At 42.3% G+C, this 18,450-nt stretch overlaps 2 protein-coding genes across 6 annotated transcripts in view; one reads left to right on the top strand and one right to left on the bottom strand.

Moving 5' to 3' along the window:
* The window catches only part of LOC123949524 (protein NPAT), a 52,148-nt gene extending 49,118 nt beyond the window's left edge, over nt 1-3,030 (bottom strand). Inside the window, exon 1 of the mRNA XM_046017042.1 lies at nt 2,889-3,030. Within this exon, the coding sequence (XP_045872998.1) occupies nt 2,889-2,925 (37 nt within the window). The 5' untranslated portion in view covers nt 2,926-3,030. The remainder of the gene's footprint in view (nt 1-2,888) is intronic.
* Nucleotides 3,031-3,261: 231 nt separating this feature from the next.
* ATM (ATM serine/threonine kinase) overlaps nt 3,262-18,450 on the top strand; it is a 124,134-nt gene continuing 108,945 nt past the window's right edge. For 2 of the 5 annotated variants that reach the window (XM_046017363.1, XM_046017358.1), the window contains exons 1-7: nt 3,607-3,748; nt 3,854-4,023; nt 5,341-5,454; nt 7,782-7,879; nt 7,962-8,074; nt 9,500-9,645; nt 13,203-13,367. In XM_046017363.1, coding sequence (XP_045873319.1) covers nt 7,808-7,879; nt 7,962-8,074; nt 9,500-9,645; nt 13,203-13,367 — 496 coding nt within the window. In that variant the 5' untranslated portion in view covers nt 3,607-3,748; nt 3,854-4,023; nt 5,341-5,454; nt 7,782-7,807. Of the gene's footprint in view, nt 3,441-3,606; nt 3,749-3,853; nt 4,024-5,340; nt 5,455-7,781; nt 7,880-7,961; nt 8,075-9,499; nt 9,646-13,202; nt 13,368-18,450 lie in introns of those variants that run through there. The other 3 variants (XM_046017361.1, XM_046017360.1, XM_046017362.1) reach the window with 3 other exon arrangements.

Raw genomic sequence — 18,450 nt, 5'->3', positions numbered from 1 at the left:
AAAGTTGAGATCAAGCAGGAGAAGCAGGCAGGATCAATTCCACAACACACAGAGAAAACCGAAGTGGAGTCCCAAGTGTAATAAGCAACACTTTGATTTATTTTGGCCTGTACAATATTTACAGAAGAGAGACAACGGCTGGATGTAGCTGAGGACCAAGGCCTGGTTACATGTAGTGAGGTTCAAGTCAGCATGGTATGTTGCAGAATCTCATTTGTAAAAGGGTGACATAGAGCATTAGGTAGAATGTGTGGTGAGGTCTAGGCAAAGCATTCTGGGGTTTGCAGGTGTGGGAGGAGCACATGCCTGAGGGTAAAGAAACCTAATTATGTGAACTCTAAGAGGAACTACTTCTCTATTCTTAGAGAATACTAAGCACCCAGAGATTTCTTTAAAGAACATTACAAGGGGGCGCCTGGGTGGCTCAGTGGGTTAAGCCGCTGCCTTCGGCTCAGGTCATGGTCTCAGGGTCCTGGGATCGAGCCTCGCATCGGGCTCTCTGCTTAGCAGGGAGCCTGCTTCCCTTCCTCTCTCTCTGCCTGCCTCTCTGCCTGCTTGTGGTTTCTGTCTGTCAAATAAATAAATAAAATCTTTAAAAAAAAAAAACATTACAAGGAGTCAACGCGAAGAGGTGAAGACAAGGAGGGGTACTGAAAGAAGAATCATGACAAAATAAATGAAATTGTTACAATTCTAAGCCTCTTAGTTTTGGAATTACAGATCTGTGTGCTGATATGAGCTTCCACACATAATACTGAGGAAGAATGAGTGTGGGGAGGTTCTTTTTTTGGATCAGATATTCTTTTGCATAACTTGAAATTTTGATAACTACACAATATTTTCCTTTAGAATACATTCAGTATGAATGCTTTAGGCAGATTTTTTTTTTTAACAGCAAAATCAATAGCACAACTATATCAGAAGCTATGACAGAACCCAAAGAAGGGATGGGGGGGTATATTAAGTAGGATTGGTGGCAATTAAAATGGAATGTGAATGACAAAGAATTTTTAGGGTAAGAAAATGAATTTGGAATTTTTATCCATTAAAAAAAGCAGGAGTCAAGCAGAGCAGCTGCTTTGTGGAGAATACCATTTGGTGTGAATTATTCCAGGTAGAAAACCATATTGCTTGAAGATCAGTTGTTCTTGACTGGGGATGATTTTCCCTCCAGAAAATATAGGGGCAGTATCTGGAGACAGTTCTTATACTGTCCTATGTGGGCAGGGGTGGGAGTGGGGTCTTATTGGCATTTAATCCATAGATGTCAAGGATGCTGCTAAACATCTCACAATGCCCAGGACAGCTCCCCACAATAAATAATTACCCAGCCCCAAATGTCAATAGGGCTAGGGTGACAAACCCTGTTAAAGACTATCTTTGTTAAAGACTATCCTTGGGGCGCCTGGGTGGCTCAGTGGATTAAGACGCTGCCTTCGGCTCAGGTCATGATCTCAGGGTCCTGGGATCGAGCCCCGCATCGGGCTCTCTGCTCTGCAGGGAGCCTGCTTCCTCCTCTCTCTCTACCTGCCTCTCTGTCTACTTGTGATCTCTCTCTGTCAGATAAATAAATAAAATCTTAAAAAAAAAAAAAAAAAAGACTATCCTTACTGAAACTGGAGTGGATTACCAAATTGCTAAAACTCAAAAATCCTTAAACTATATGCCTGGAGGAAAAAATAAAGTACGCCAATGTTATCTTGAACAGTGTCAAAATCTACTTTAAATTGGTTTCCATATAATCCTAGTAAACTTAACAATTACAAGACAGTCAGCTTTTTCTCACAGAGACAGATGAAGTTAACTATTGATAATTCAGTTCTGATAAAGCGTGCAGATGATTAACCACACATTAACAAACTATTAATTAAAACTAAGTCATTAGTTTCTCCCCAAACGGGGCCGTACAACCGTTACCTGCTCCTGTTTCCTGCAAAATGTGCTCACCAAAAGCCCCGAGCACAAAGGCCAGTTTTCCGCACAGCGCTGAGTATTTAAAAAATTAAGACAAACGGGATTTTTCTAACAATAGGGTAACGACAGTAATTACTGCGGACACTACGGGAAGTTTCATCAGAGATGTTTACCATTTACTTCCAGGGCTGTCGCGTAGGAGGTCTGCAAACCTTTGCTGGCTCGGGGTCCGAGTTTCCTAGGGCTCTTGCTCCCAGCAGCATGACCCTCTGGATTTTTCCCGGGGACACACAACCCGTTTCCCCTCACAGACAATACGCCCCGACAACAGGCCCTTGACACCAACAGTCCTCAAATGGAGGAAAAACGAACCAGGAGCACTAGCCCACGTTCAACTGGAAGGCATTTTCCTCCGTGAAATTTGTGGCCGGTGGAAAGACGAGGAATTGCTCTTTTACAACATGCAGCTGGCATTTCAGACGCCCCACGCTGGACCACTCACTGCGGGGAGGGAGAGCGAGGAATGGCCGGGGAAGATCACCCCCGTCCGCCCCCAAATTCGCCGTTGGAGGGGCGAGAAGGGCATCGCGAAGATCTCTCTACGAGAACGGATGGCTCGGGGACATCCTCGTGTTCCCTAATCGGGTCCCAGCTCTGACAAGTCTCCTTCCAGGGGTCCCAACGAGGCGTGCAGGCCTGGCTCCCCCTCCGAACCCGGGCCTCAGGTGTTCCGCCCAGCGCTTCTCCCCAGCCCTCCCCTCGCCACGCAGTCTCCGGGGAGCTCAGCATCCGCACACAAAGAGGCTTACGCTGCCCGAGCGCCCGGCTCAAGGGGAACCGCCGCAGGTCTCGACCTGCAGGCGAGGAGGCAGAGCCCCAGAGCTTCCCCACCCCAGGGAGAACCTTTGGCCCCAGAGGTCGCTCCGTCCCGCTCAGCCGGGTCCACTACCCGTCCCTTCCGCGACCGCGCTTACCCAGTACCAGCCGCGCTATGTCCGAGGGTAACAACATGACCGAAGCTGCAGCAGGAACCGCCACAGGAGACAAGGTTCAGGTAAAAGCCAACACAGCGACAACCCCTGCGCCGCATCTCCCGGTTCCAGTGGCGGCACTGAACCCGCGGCAATTTGTCCCGCCTCTTTCGCCTCGCGTCCGCCAATCGCTTCCGCCGGAGAAAGAAAGGCGCCGAAATAAAACCCGCCTCGGTTCCCGTCGGATTTGTCGTCACTTCCGTCCTCCTATGCGGAGGGGTGGAGCTGAAGGCGGCGAGGAGGTGGGATGCAGGTGCCGCTGCAAGAGCCAGGGAGCTGGCGGCGAGCTCAAGGTCGCACACCATTGGCGGGCAACGCGCAGGCGTGTTTGTTCAGACGCGCGGAATGTTTTGAGGCGAGCGAGCGCACGGAGCGCAAAGCGTGCGGGGGTCGGCGCGCATGAGCAGATGGTACCCGCTCCCGGTTGACCCCGACTGTTTCCTCGGGGGACTCAGGCTGCGTGTTCTCGCCGCGTTTGAACCGGAAGCGGGAATAGTGGGTGTCCACCTGGCCGGAGCCACACGGGCTGCTGTGGGGAGGCGAGTGGAGCCGGGACCGAGGCTGCAGCTGCCGCTGCTGTCGGAAATTCCACTTTGGCGGTGCGAGTGCACCGTTAGGGGGAGCGTGAAGAGCGGGCAGCGGCTTCTGCGTCGGGGACTGCTGGGGTGTCCGAGCCGCTCTGTGCCAGGCCCGCGACAGCCGGTCTCACCCGCTGCTCTGGGGCGGACCTTCCCTGCTCGCTGCACTCCCTCCCGCCCTCTCTTCCGAGGCCCTCGCGGATTTAGCCTCGAACCTTCCTCCAGGTGCTGGTAGCACGCTCCCGCCCCTCCCCTTTCCTCTGCCACCGGACGGTCCAGGTGTACCTAGACGACTTGACTAACAATGTTTGCCCCCCTTTTCTCGATTAGTTTTAAACCGCGAGCATCTGCTGAAGCTTAAACTAGAGTGACGTGGTGGAATTTCGTTGCTGGACTTGGCATTTTGGCAGACATGTGGGTGACCGCGCTGTCCTGTCTCCCTTGTGATAATCCTTGCCGGTGGTGAGCCCTACAAGAGCGTTCGCTGCTGTTTTTGTCAGGTACCGAGAAGTAAGGGGACTCTTAGAGCTCAGGGTGATGATTGAGGGAGAACCGCGTGATGGTAGAGGAGCTAAGGAGGTTCTGTGAGAGGAGACCTCGAGTTGTTCAGTTGTCCCCGGAGGAAGATGGTGGGAGCCTTCCAGACAGACAGGGAAGTGCGTGTAAAGACACAAAGCTTGGGAGGAGGTTTCAGGAGCTCAGGAGTGAGGTCTGGCGTTGAATGAAATAGATGTGGGCATTTTCAGCAGGTTGAGTTCTGAGGGATGGATGAGATCACACTGGGAGAACCTTGGGTGGGAAGTAGGGAGATAGAGATAGTCTCGCAGGTGTGAATGGTAGAGGAACCATCTGAAGAGAGACTTAGGAAGCAAAGGAAGGGAAGAATGGTAATTTGTGATATTTATTGAGCACTTGTTGTGTTCCAGGTACTGTGTTTAATCCGTATGTGAATCTTTAACAGTAACTTTGAGGGAGGTAGTATTGTTTTTCGTTTTATTGGTGACAGATTGAGCTTTAGAGAGATTAGCTAATGTGTCCAAAGTTATACAGCCTGTAAGGGGCAGGGGCAGGATTTGAACTAGCACAATCTCACAAAAGAGCCCACAGTATTACACCAGAAGAGAATGGCATGCCACCGGCAGAATTCCAGGAAGATGCGATGTAGGCATCGTTGTCAAATTCTGCAAAGGAATCAGCTTGATTGAGATCTAAAAAGGAAGGTCGGACTTGCCACTTCAGACACTGTTGTTCAGGAAGTATGCATGGTTTGAGGAGCATGTTGGTAGAGGGGCTTAATTCTGGGTTAATGTATTCATTGAATTCAGCCTTATCTGTTGACTCTCTTACTCTAGCTGACTGCTCTTCAGTTCCTTCGGTTTTCTTTCAATTTCTCCAACACACCATGCATTTTTTTCATCTTAGGATCTTTGGGTGGTACCAGTCTCCTTCCCTGAAATATTGGTCCTCTCGCTCTTTCTGTGATTGGCGCCAGTTCAGGTCTTGGCTTTGTTGTAACCTCTGCTGAGAGGTTCCCTGGAAGCTTATCAAAAGTGATCTTCTCCATTGTTACTGTATTTTTGCCTCCTTTGAGTCATATATTATACTTTGGAATTAGGCATTGATTTTTCACTGTACTTGTTTATTGTCACTCTCCCCCACCAGTTATGACTCCACAAGGGAAGGATTTGTGTCTGTTTAATTCATTGTGTCTGGCTACCCCTAACACAGTACCTCAAACAGGTAGTGGCCCTGTAAATATTGTTGCATGGATCAGTGAAAGAACGTTTCCTGACTGAACTGTTTTGTTTTCTTCAAAGTAATCAATCTTTGAGAAACGGAAGAGAGGAACACAGAAGGAGAAGAATAAAAAAACCACAGCTTAAAGAAAAAAAAAGTAGTTTAGGGCTGCATCTTCCTGGAAGTGTCACATGGTCAGTAAACTTGCATTTTTTATGATATTATAAATAACATCTTCAGTATACTTAGGAATGAACATGGCTACGTTTATGGTTCTTTGGATATGGATCTTGTTAAGGTGTTTTTGTTGGTTACGATCCCAGTTTTATTTTCCTTACTGACTCAATCAAGAGGGTTTTAAACCACGATTGAGTATGAAGGGGAAAGAGTCCTAGATAAGCAGGAATGGAAAATAAAAATAATAACTCTTTTCCTCAAGAAGTTTATAATCAAATGACAAACTCGGGTAAATAACAACCTTTAATGTACAGCAGAGTAAAGGAGGTTGTAACAGGGATAAAAGAGTCACAACAGCCAATGAGTAAAAATGAAGAAGCAAATTAGAGCTACCTACCGACGAAATAGATCGGCTTCTTAGGTAGTGTGCTCTCGAGAGTGTTTAAGGAGAGTGTTTAAATACTTTTATAGGAGGGATTTCTTCCTTTGTAAGAAGATTGGACATGGTTTTTCAGTTTCAATTTTAAGACTGAAACAACAGCAAAGAAACATACTTGGTCTTTTTTTAAAGATTTTTATTTATTTATTTGTCAGAGAGAGAGAGAGACAGAGAGAGAAAGATCACAAGTAGGCAGAGAGGTAGGCAGAGGGAGAAGCAGGCTCCCTGCCGAGCAAGGAGCCCGATATGGGACTCGATCCCAGGATGCTAGGATCATGACCTGAGCCGAAGGCAGCCGCTTAACCAACTGAGCCACCCAGGCGTCCCGAAACATACTTGGTCTTTAAAGAATGAGTGGAGTTTGGGGCGCCTGGGTGGCTCAGTGAGTTAAGCCTCTGCCTTTCGCTCAGGTCATGATCCCAGCGTCCTGGGATCGAGCCCCGCATCGGGCTCTCTGCTTGGCGGGGAGCCTGCTTCCTCCTGTCTCTCTCTCTCTCTATGCCTGCGTCTCTCCCTACTTGTGATCTCTATCTGTCAAATAAATAAATAAAATCTTTAAAAAAAAAAAAAATGAGTGGAGTTTATATGAACGGATGGGAGAAGGACTCTCCTTTTTCCTCTTGAGATATGTCAAGGACAAAAAAAGTTTTTTGTAAACACTTATGGTCTAACAAAAATGAAGCTTTCTTGTAAGAAGAGTCAGAAGTAATGACACAAAATGCTTTTCTTAGGTCTTTTTTTGAAAGGTTATCAAAGGAAGGTTTAATTATGTCAGAAAACCTAAAAGGAGGTAGGCTACAGCAATGGCATTAAGGCACAGTAAAGTGTAGTTGATTTTTGGCACTGTAGTATTTAATTCCCTTTTGAAACAGGAGCATAATTGCACTTGAATTTTTATGTTTTAAATGAGAACTGTAAAGCCAGCTGAGACTTAGTCCTAGGCAAGGCTTACTAGCTCTGATAACCTCCTGTATAGCAATTCCAAAGCATAAGCAATTCCAGCTTTGGTTCAGTAAATGATGTATCTTGTTACTCCATGTAAGAGTTAAATAGTTAAGAGTTAAATAGTGCAGCTGGTCAATCCTTAAATCAGCTGGTCATCCTTAAAAACAGACCAGTCAGCTGTTAGATCCTTAAATCCCCTTTTCCTTTTCTTTTTTTTAATTTTTGAATTTATTTTAGAGAGAGTGTGCATGCACTCCAGGTGGAGGTTGGGGAGAAGGAAGGAGAGAGATAGAATCAGAAATAGACTCTATGCTGAGTCCTGAGCTGGTCATCGCAGAGGCTTGGTCTCACCACGTCTAGTTCATGCCCGAGCTGAAAACAAAAGTCAGCCGTACTTCGCTGACTGAGACCCCAGGCATCCCTTTCTTTTCCTTATTCCCTTTTTTTTTTTTTAAAGGTTTTACTTATTTATTTGACAGAGTGAGAGTAAGAGAGACAGAGAGGGAACACAAGCAGTGGGAGCAGTAGAGGGAGAGGGAGAAGCAGGCTGAGCAGGGAGCCCAATGTGGGGTTCGATCTTAGGACCCTTGGACCATGACCTGAGCAGAAGGCAGAGGCTTAATGACTGAGCCACCCAGGTGCCCCTCTTTTCCTTATTCTTAACCAGGCTGTCTTCTCTTGGTCTTCTACATTTTAATTGAATTATCATGTTTCTTAGAAAGGGTCTCGGAAAAGTAAATTTATGTGTTTCCCGTTTTTGTCCTGCTATTGCAAACTAGTACCCATTTGCATTTTGAAGCTTTGTTTTGATATATTCTAAGAAAATCTCATTTGAAGGTGGAAACATTAAGAAAAATAATTTTATGGTTACAGTATGCCTCTAATTGTACAGTCTGACCTGACTATTAATACCACAGTCTGAAATAATTTTGCATTTATGTGTTTTTCTTTTTTTTACAGTGATGTGCTTTCTGAAATTCTGAACCATGAGTTTAGTACTTAATGATCTGCTTATTTGCTGCCGTCAACTAGAACATGATAGAGCTACAGAACGAAGGGTAGTAAATTACTGAAATTTAATCTTTTCTTGAAGTTAGTGTGTGATTGGCAACCCATTGCTGTGTTCTTTTTCATTTTCAGAAAGAAGTTGAGAAATTTAAGCGCCTGATTCGGGATCCTGAAACTGTTCAACATTTAGATCGACATTCAGATTCCAAACAGAGCAAATACTTGAATTGGGATGCTGTTTTTCGGTACTCCATTCCAATTTTTTTACTGTCTTTATTTTCCTCTTTCATTCATTTTTTTTTTTTTAAGATTTTATTTATTTATTTGACAGACAGAGATCACAAGTAGTCAGAGGCAGGCAGAGAGAGAGGGGGAAGCAGGCTCCCTGGTGAGTAGAGAGCCGGATGTGGGGCTCTATCCCAGGACCCCAGGATCATGACCTGAGCTGAAGGCAGAGGCTTTAACCCACTGAGCCACCCAGGCGCCCCTCCTCTTTCATTCTTATTTGTTGTGATATTTTTGTGTCAGTAGGTCTTACTTATCTTTGCTTTCTGTATACTGTTGTGTCTTGCATGTAAAGTTGGTGCTTAAAATTTTTCTGAAACGTGATTTTTAAGGGATGTTCCTATAGAAAAAGTTAAAGTTTTTAAGCCATTTGTTCCATGAAAGTTCTTAGATCTCACTCAAGATTAGAGAGGATTCCTTTCGTATTAGTTCATTTAAGACTTTATTTTAGAAGGAGGCTTTATTTACACCTTTAAATATTCCTCTGAATAACTGCTACATATTAAATTGTAATTAAGAAAACAATTACAGGATAATTTCTATAGGAATGCAATTAAAAACATCAGGCTTTGGAAAGACAATTGATTGCTGGACTGGAGTGCCAAACAGAATTGATGCCTTTTTAAATTGAGACATAATTTTCAACTCTGAAGTCCATTTGTAACTAGAAATAGGTTGTAAAACTTAGGAAAAAATGAATAAAATATTTTAAACTAATGTAGAATAGTGGGAAGCTCGAAATAACATTTTCAGCCAAGGGGAAAGTATATTTACTTGTTCTTAAGTGTTTAGAACTTCTATTTTTACCACTTACTTGGTACTAGATGGACTTAAGATTTCAGTGCAGATAGCATAAAAAAATTGCATGCTTCTTTTCTCTGGTTACTTAGTTCATTTCAAATACCACAAAAATGGTTCCTACCTAAAGATGAGTATTATTTTGCATAAGCAAATCAGGTAGGTCCAGTAGGCGCCTGGCACTTCCAACAAATCATGAATATCTTCCAGGCAGACTTCATTCAAAAGCTAGAAACATTGCCACCTACCTGGGAAAGGTTTGGGTGGTGTACAAAATAACAAGAGAGAACTGAGAGCTCAGTAGCATTGTAAGCTTTTAATAGTAAAATGAGAAAACAAGCAGTAAAGCAACAGAAAATCATGGAGGTTACAGGTTAGAACTTTGCGGAACAGACTTTAAATTGGTATTGTGCCTTGAAAGAGAAAATCATTATTTATGACTGGTACATTGATGGCAGTGTGGTGGCTTCAGAGATTCTCTTTGTGATGGCGTAAAGACTTTTTCATACTGTTGTAATAGTTCAGGCATTTAATAATTCTGAATTCTGAATTTAATAATTCTGAAATTCCACTTTGTTTTCTTCAAGATTTTTACAGAAATATGTTCAGAAAGAAACAGAATGTCTGAGAACAGCGAAACCAAGTGTATCAGCCTCAACACAAGCCACTAGGCAGAAAAAGATGCAAGAAATCAGTAGTTTGGTCAAGTATTTCATCAAATGTGCAAATAAAAGTAAGTACTGTTATTTATTATAAATAGCTGGTTTAAAAGGTCACTTGCATGAGTTTGATCGGAATATGGTGAGGTAAACGTTTAGTGCTAACTCTAATTTGTGGTACATGTAGTGGTTTTTAATATCGGTTCAAATATTTGGAGGAATTTATGCAAGCATGGAGTGATAGTCTCCAGGTTGGAAGGATTAAAAATTACTATTCCAACTGCCCATTCTTCTTGGATCCCCTCTATTTGTTCCTAGCACTTAGGTAGCCCTAATGATTGAACATACCTTTTAGGCTTTTTCCCCCTATCTTTGAATAGCCTTAATAGTGGTGAAACCTGTCTCCCTTTGTTACTGCTTCTGCCTTTTGAGATAATACAGAAAAATCCTGATAAATCTTTTCAGAATGATATCTTTTGAGATACTCGAAGTTAGCTTTGACATTTCCTTTGAGTCGTTGTCTCTAACCTAAACAGATGTACTTTGTTCAGCTCATTTGACCCTAGTTTTTGTGTCACTCTCTTCTGAATTTTCTTCAGTTTAATTATATCTCAAGGTGTAGGACTTAATCATAGACATATTCTGATTGGTACAGAGTGGAGCAGGACTTGTATATCTTTTATTCTGTACTTTTATTAATTCATTTTGAGATTACATTAGCTTTCTTGGCAATCAGAACCCACTGTGCCCAGTATTGATTAAATTAAAAAATGCCCAGTGGTTTTTTGCTCCTCATGAGCCATGTATTTCCCACTTTGAATGGGGGCCGTGGTTGTCTTAAAGAGTTGATATTTTTGACCCAAAGTGCCGGATAGCAGGAGGCCTGTGTAAGGAAAGGGCTTCTTACAATGCTGAAAGCTAGAAGTAGAAATGTTTGCTTAGAGACCCTTGGGCTCAGACTTTGTTACTTTTCACACACAAAGATGTGGCTGTGTGATTCCAGGTTTAGTTTGGGAATCAGAAAAGCCATTGAATGACTATTTTGGGCCCCCGAGAGTACTATAACACCGTATGGTAACTATACTGGCATTGAAGTGAAAGACTTAATAAGATAAAAAGAATCAGAAAAGCCCAGTGTCAGTAAACATTATTAAGTAGAAGGATATAGATGGTTCGTGAATGCTGTCTCGGAATGGTGGTATGAGATTTAAGTCTTAAAAGCAGTGGTTTAGCAGAAGTTCAGTTTTCCAGCTCTGAGGTGGCAGTTTGTGTGGATAGTGGCAAGCCTATGTCAAGGACTCCAGCACAGACAGAGGAAAGCTACACAGAAATACTGTGCACCTGCTTTTGCCCTGAATGATAGCCCTGCATTTATTAAAATTTGTTCTCTTGGCTGCTAACATTGGGTTAACCTATTTTAATTTGTACTTATAGAGTAATTGAGAGAAAGATATTCAGGACCATTTGTTGCCCACTAGAAAAGTTTGCAGGGTATAATTTTGCTTTACGGTGGAAAAAACCCTCAATCACAAAATTAACAGTATTGGAAAATACACTTGGAAAATGTGTGAAAGTATCACTGTGTTGGGTTACAGGAATAAGTAGATGAAATTATCAGAGTAAGGTTATTTAAATGGTTGAAAGTTTGTGTTTTTAATTTGAGGCTTCCTTTTCTTTCTAGTTTGACTTTGTAAGTTAAGCATCTTTATTCTCCGAACAAAACCAGAGCGTTACTATCATGTCTTCTCACTTCGTGTTTTTCAAAGAGTTGTGGAGTTGATGGGAATTGAAACACATGTCCAGACCTAGCGTTGGTATTCAAGGTCTTATGAAAGAGGCAGAGATTCGAAAACGAGAGTGGGGAAGGGAGCAATAAGCAGCTACCATTCATTCATTTTATGTAGGCGTTTGTCTGCTCTGCACGCTACGTAGATGGGGCCTAGAGGATAGCCCAGCTTCATAAAATGCGAGGTTTTATGAAGGTCCTTAAATTCTCCTTAATCAACTTGGTTGTCCTTTGGAGGTGGGTTTCCTGAGAAAAGAACTTCAGTGTAATTCTTGAAACCTTTCAAATTTGGCGGAGGAAGGAAATTTGTTGAGATTAAGGCCACAGGGAAATATGATTTCATCCTGACATTAATTATGTAGTTAATAAATTTTTACTAAGCAAATATTATTTAGGACAGTAACCAGGCTGTGTTGCCATATAGAGATTAATTCCTTAGGGATGTTATCATATAGTAGGTGTTACAGCTAAGAGATGGTTACGAGGACTGTAAGAGGGAGGGGGTCGCAGGGTGTCACAGCAGAGGAACATGTGATCATGCATTTCGTCACTGGTTCAGTGCCTGAGAGTGTGGTATAAACAAGTAAAAATGATAAACAGTTGTGTCAGTATTTATTTACTGTAGTTTGATAAGAAAGTGCTATACTAGAATATAATCAGATATATATATGACTTGTGGTCTGTTTATAGCTTATAACAGAAAAGTTATATGCCATTTTAAGTGTTAATATTGAAATATAGTAAAATATTAGCTGCGACATCGATGTGATTTGCTGAAAATAAAAAACAGTTTTTAAATGTCCTTTTGTTGCATTAAAAAATATACCCATTTATACTGAATTTTTGGGAGGTCGGGGTGCTTGGGTGGCTCAGTGGGTTAAGCCTCTGCCTTGGGCTCAGGTCATGATCTCAGGATCCTGGGATCAAGCCCCGCATCGGGCTCGCTGCTCACCTGGGAGCCTGCTTCCCCCTCCCCCTCTGCCTGCCGCTCTGCCTACTTGTGATCTCTCTCTGTCTGTCAAATAAATAAATAAATCCTTAATTTTAGGACCTCTAATATTTAGGACTCTTAATTTTAGGATCTCTGATAAATAAAACTGGAAATATTAGAGCCTTACATATTTATATGCCACAATTGCTTTTGTACAATATGAAAGTAATTTGGTTTTCAAAGCCCAATATTCTCCTTACAATCTTTCTTTCTTTTTTTTTTAAGATTGATTATTTATTTGTGAGAAAGAGTGCATAGATTGGGGGTGGGCGGCAAAGGGAGAGGGTCAAGCAGGCTCCCTGCTGAGCAGGACCCCAGGATCATGACCTGAGCCAAAAGCAGGTGCTTAAGTGACTAAGCCACCCAGGCGCCCCATCCTTCTTACAATCTTTGGTTATTCTAATGAGTTTATTCTTTGTAAAAGGTACCGAGAAACTGGATCATTTTAGGTCTAGTGCCATAAACTGTGAATTTATTAAGGATGGGGTGGATGATTGTTTTTGCTGTATATTCCTATAGGGATCAGCAAACTTCTTTTGTAAAGTGACCAGTCCATGTTTTTGACTTTGCAGGCTGTATAGTTTCTGTGTCAGTCAGCTCTGCTGTTGTAGCATGAAAGTAGCCTTAGACAGTATGTAAATGAACGGGCATGGCTGTGACCCAGGAACATTTTATTTCCCAAAACAGGCAGCTGGGTGCATTTTGCTCCAGGCCCCAGTCTGCTAATTCCTGCTCTATGAGAAAGAGATTAGTCCATAGTAAGGTCCCATACGGAATTACTCATATAGCTGCAATTCCAAGTGTTCCTTTGTTTCTTAAGATTTATATGTTTTTATTCATTTATTTTTCAATAGGAGCACCCAGACTGAAATGTCAAGAACTCTTGAATTATATCATGGATACAGTGAAAGATTCATCTAACGGTGCCGTTTATGGAGCAGATTGTAGCAACATTCTGCTCAAGGACATTCTCTCAGTGAGGAAATACTGGTGTGAAATATCTCAGCAACAGTGGCTAGGTATGTTTTGAAGTTTGTTATTTGTAAATTTTTTTCTGTGAAATGAAATGTCACCAAAAGTCAGTCAGAATCTTTATCCCCCAAGTGACCTTGCGGTTTAACGGTATCTTAGTAAAATTAAATACTTACAGAATCCAGCCCTTAGTTTTCTTTATTATGAACTTCCCAAGTGATTGTCTCTGTGAGAACTGGAATGTCACAGTTGAAAGAAGCCATCCCTGTCCTCGAGTCCTTCATAGGCCAGTGGCGGAAAAATCGAGTGAACCAAAAATTACAGTGCATTGTAACATAGATATGTTTGGGCGCAGTGAGTTCTCAGATCAGTGACACCTAAACCTCACCATGATTAAAAGAAAAAGAAGAAAACCAAGAGGGAGAGGTGTCATGAAAGTGAAAGCAGCAGAGTTTCAGGTTGGAAGGGGTATGACATTTTAAGTGTGGTAGAAATGCTAAAACACAAAAGCATGCATTGGATTAGGCTTTTAGCAGGTCACTTGTAAGGTAAAAAACAGTAAAAAGGATCTATAGGGCCCAGGGACTGCAACATAAGTAGAGTGGGGGAGGAATCTAGTGGAACACTAGAGGAATCTAGTGTTTTTGATTTCTGGGTGAAAAGTTCTGAGAGACCAAAAAGGCAGGAAGGTTATGGTCAGAGACAAACATTTGAGTTCATGGATTTCAGAGGTAGAGCCTTTCTCTGAGTGGGTTCCGTGGGTGACAATGGGGTTTGGCTTTAATGAAGTGACTCTAAGCCAATGTCTAAGTCATCTAATACAACCACTACTGAAAATCTAGAAACTCTGTGTTTTTCATGGAAAGTATTTAAGACAAATTTTGCTAATTAAATGAAAAGACATTTGTCTGTATTGTTTGTTGTCAGTTTCTCATATAAAAAAAAGACACGTATGGATGGTAAAACTGTGACCTAATCAGTGTCCTGCAGTATATTCTGCTGTTCCCATGTGAATGAAAGCCTTTTTAGCTTTGAGCGTTAATTTCTGAGGTGTCATCTCAGGCCTTTGTTCTTTTTCCAAGTGTGAGGGAGGGGCTGTGTCCCAAACTTGATCCTCACAACAAGTGTAAGAGAATAGGTTAGTGATATCCAGGACACTCTGACAGGTCTCATGACATGGTCCATCCTAAGTATTCAGGAGGTTTGCATATTTTAGATTAGTACTTCTAACCACGGGTCTCACTGAAACAAAGAGAATCCTTGCTGTAGTCTCCTTACTGTGTCTGACCTGTTCTCTGAAATCCTCTTTTTTATTTTTGAGCAATTACTGTCATCTCTCATAATTTGGCCCTTTGGTTGAATTATTTTTCTAGTTAGCTCCCTTTTCTCAAACTTCACTCTCCAGTGAGGGCTATACTCAAGAAAAAAGTTTATGTTCAGAATATATCTTTGGTAGAGGTGTTGATGGAACCCACAGTTAGAGATAAGATAGTCTAGAGGGAGAGTTTGGAGTGAGATGAGAAGATGCCCTGAGGCCAAGCCAGCATTTTCATATCAAGTTGGGATTAGCTTATTGATTCCTACAGAAAACTCTGCTGAAATTTTGGTGGGGCTGGATCCCAGGACTCTGGGATCATGACCCGAGCCGAAAGCAGAAGTTTTAACCCACCAAGTCACCCAGGCACCCCAAATTTTGTTGGGGATTGCATGAATGTATTGAACGATTAAGAAAGTGTCCTGAAGGAAAGATTCACAGCAGCCATACTCTCAGTTTTGAAGGATAAAAACACTTCATTGATATTATAAAAATCTAATAGAAGAAAAGGAAAATCTACGCATGGATGAGGGCAGTAGTAAGCAATAAGGGAGAATAAGACAGAGTTACATCAAATTGTGTACGTACAGCATCCAGCCCCGTCAGCTGGAGAAGCCCCAGCTGGAGTCTTGATTGCAAGGCCTGGATGGATCATCCTCCCCATTGGGGAGACTATACCCCGTAAGGGCGGTATAGTGCAGTAGGGCAGAGACAAGGTTTGGAGTTAGACATTTGTTTGTGCGGCAGTTTGGAGGTAGTCACACTCTGGTATCATCATGTCTTTACATATTCAAGGAGCCTGGTCTGGGTGATTTTGCCTCCCCTCCCGGATTCCACTGGGGGTGGGGGAACAGCCCAGCCTGGAGCTGGAGGGCATGGAATGCAAAATTTATAGCTCTTGGTGTCCAGACCAGAAAGGCCACTTCTGACCTGGAGGCCCGCTCCCAAGTTACTTACTTATGCAGCACAAGTCTCACCAGCAACATTCTTCAGCTGCCTGCAGGTCGGGGTGGTTGATCACGCAGGACCCATCACAGAACCTCCATGCAAGACAGGAAGAGCAGACTTTGTGACCACATGGAGTCTGCCAGTGTGTGAACATGATACCTTTCTTTATTTGTTTAGTTTTTTGTTTTTTACTTAAAGAAATCAGTGTTTTATGATTCTTAGCATACAGAATTTATGTGTTTTTATTAGATTTACATTGTAGTAGCTTGTAAGTTGTGTAGTTTAAAAAATTTCAGTTTCCGTATTCATTGCTATCATACAGGTGGTTTTTGTGTCATTAATGTTGTGTTCTGGGACCTTGCTAAAATCACTTATTAAATCTAGGAGCTCTGTTGTAGCTTCCATGGGATGTTCTCTTTAGATAGTCATATATTATCTGCATTTTTCCCCCTCATTTGTGAGCCATGTGACTTTCACCTATTTTTTTCTGCTGTATTATATTGGCAGGGATATTCAGTATGATTTGTTTAAATGGTGAAATGTACATCACATAAAATTTACCATTTTAACCCTTTCTAAGTATAGAGTGCAGTGGCATTGTGTCCACATTGTTGTGCAACCATCACCCAAACTGAAATGTGTCTTCAATAAACAATACCCCCCCTTCCCCTCCCACAGCCCTTGACAAGCGTTCTGCTTTCTGTATCTGTGAGTTTGACTCCTCCAGCTGCCTCTACTGAGGGAAGTCGTTAACAGTCTTTGTCCTTCTGTGAATGTGCGTGTGTAGAGTTAAGAAGCTGTTGTACGTTTATGATTTAATATTTAATAACATTACCTTACTGTGGAGGAAGGATTGTAAAAAAAAAAAAAAAAAATGCCTTTGTCCTTCTGTGAATGTGTTACTGTGCTCATTTCCCCCGTGTCTTCAGTGTTCATCCACGGGGTGGCACGTCTCGGGGTCTACTTCCTTTCTAAGACGGCGTTGCATGTACTGCATTTGGACATTCCTCTGTCATTGGATACTTGAGTGGTTTCTACCTTTTGGGTGTTATGAATAATGAATGCTGTTATGAACTGGAGTGTTCAAATAGCTTTTTGCGTCCTTTCTTTCAGTTCTTTTGGGTATTTATGCAGAGGTGGAATCGCTGCATTATAGGCTAATTCTTTGTTCAATGTGTTGAGGACCAACAAACTGTTTTCTACAAGGTCTGCGTCCCTTTACCTGTTTTACAGATGGAGCAGCAAATACAGGTGTTCAGTTTCTCCCGAGTTCTTACCAACACTTACTCTTATTCTTGTGTTGGTATCAGCCATCCTGATGCGAGTATGTGTGAAGTGGTATCTCATTGGGGTTTTGATTTGTGTTTCAGTAATGACTAGGGATGTTGAGCTTTTCGTATGCTAATTGGCCATTTGTGTATCATCTTTTGGAAAGTATTCACATCTTTTGCCCAGTTTCTTTTTTTTTAAGATTTTACTTATTTATTTGACACACAGAGAAAGATCACAAGTAGGCAGAGAGGCAGGCAGAGAGAGGGGGGAAGCAGGCTCCCCGCTTAGCAGAGAGCCCGATGCAGAGCTGGATCCCAGGACTGAGATCATGATGTGAGCTGAAGGAAGAGGCTTCAACCCACTGAGCCACCCAGGCGCCCCTTTTGCCCAGTTTTTAATTGGGTTATTTCATCATGGTTGAAATGTAGGAGTTCCTTGTAATTTCTGTATATTAACACCTTATCAGATAAATGGTTTGCATTCTCTTGCATTCCATGGGTTGCCTTTAACCTGATGTTTGTGTCCTTTGATATATAAAAATTTTATTTTATTTTTTTAAATCTTTTTTTTTTAAAGATTTGATTTATTTATTTGAGAGAGAGCAAAAGGAGGGCAGAAGGAGAAGCAAACTCCTTGCTGAGCAGGGAGCCCAGTGCAGGACTGGTCCCAGGACCCCAGGATCATGAGCTGAGCTGAAGGCAGACACTTAACTGACTGAGCCACTCAGGCATGCAAAAGTTTTATTTTGATGAGTACAAGTAATCTATGTATTTTTTGGTTGCCTTTGCCTTTGGTGTCATTTCCAAGAGATCATTGACAAATCTAGTATCATAAAACTTTTCCTCCATGTTTTCTTCTAGGCGTTTTGTAGTTTTTCCTCCAGTATAATTTTGAATAGGAGTAGTGAGAACTCACCTTGTTCTGTTCTTGGTTTTAGGGGGAAGCATTCATTGTTTAGCCATTAAGCATAATACTAGCTCTCAGTATGGGTTGACAACTTTCCGTTCAATTTCTAGTTGCTCATAGTTGTTTTTTTTTTTTTAATATTTTATTTATTTGACAGAAATCACAACTAGGCGGAGAGGCAGGCAGAGAGAGAAGAGGAAGCAGGCTCCCCGCAAAGCAGAGAGCCCGATGTGGGTCTCGATCCCAGGACCCTGGGATCATGACCTGAGCCGAAGGCAGAGGCTTTAACCCACTGAGCCACCCAGGCGCCCCTGCTCATAGTTTTTATCATGAGTGGATATTGAATTTTGTTAAATTTCTTTCTTCATCTGTTGAGATAATCCTATGATATTTCTTTAGTTTCTTTTTTTTTTTTTTTAAATATTTTATTTATTTGACAGAGAGAAATCACAACTAGGCAGAGAGGCAGGCAGAGAGAGAGGAGGAAGCAGGCTCCCGGCAGAGCAGAGAGCCCGATGTGGGGCTCGATCCCAGGACGCTGGGATCATGACCTGAGCCGAAGGCAGAGGCTTTAACCCACTGAGCCACCCAGGCGCCCCTCTTTAGTTTCTTGATAGGATGAATTACACTGATGAATTTTTCTTTTTTTTTTTTTTTTTAAGATTTTTTAAAAAAAATTTATTTGAGAG

The sequence above is a fragment of the Meles meles genome, chromosome 8 (genome assembly GCF_922984935.1).
Source record: "Meles meles chromosome 8, mMelMel3.1 paternal haplotype, whole genome shotgun sequence".
In the NCBI taxonomy this organism is placed as follows: Eukaryota; Metazoa; Chordata; class Mammalia; order Carnivora; family Mustelidae; genus Meles; species Meles meles.
This window is presented reverse-complemented; position numbering and strand designations above follow the sequence as displayed.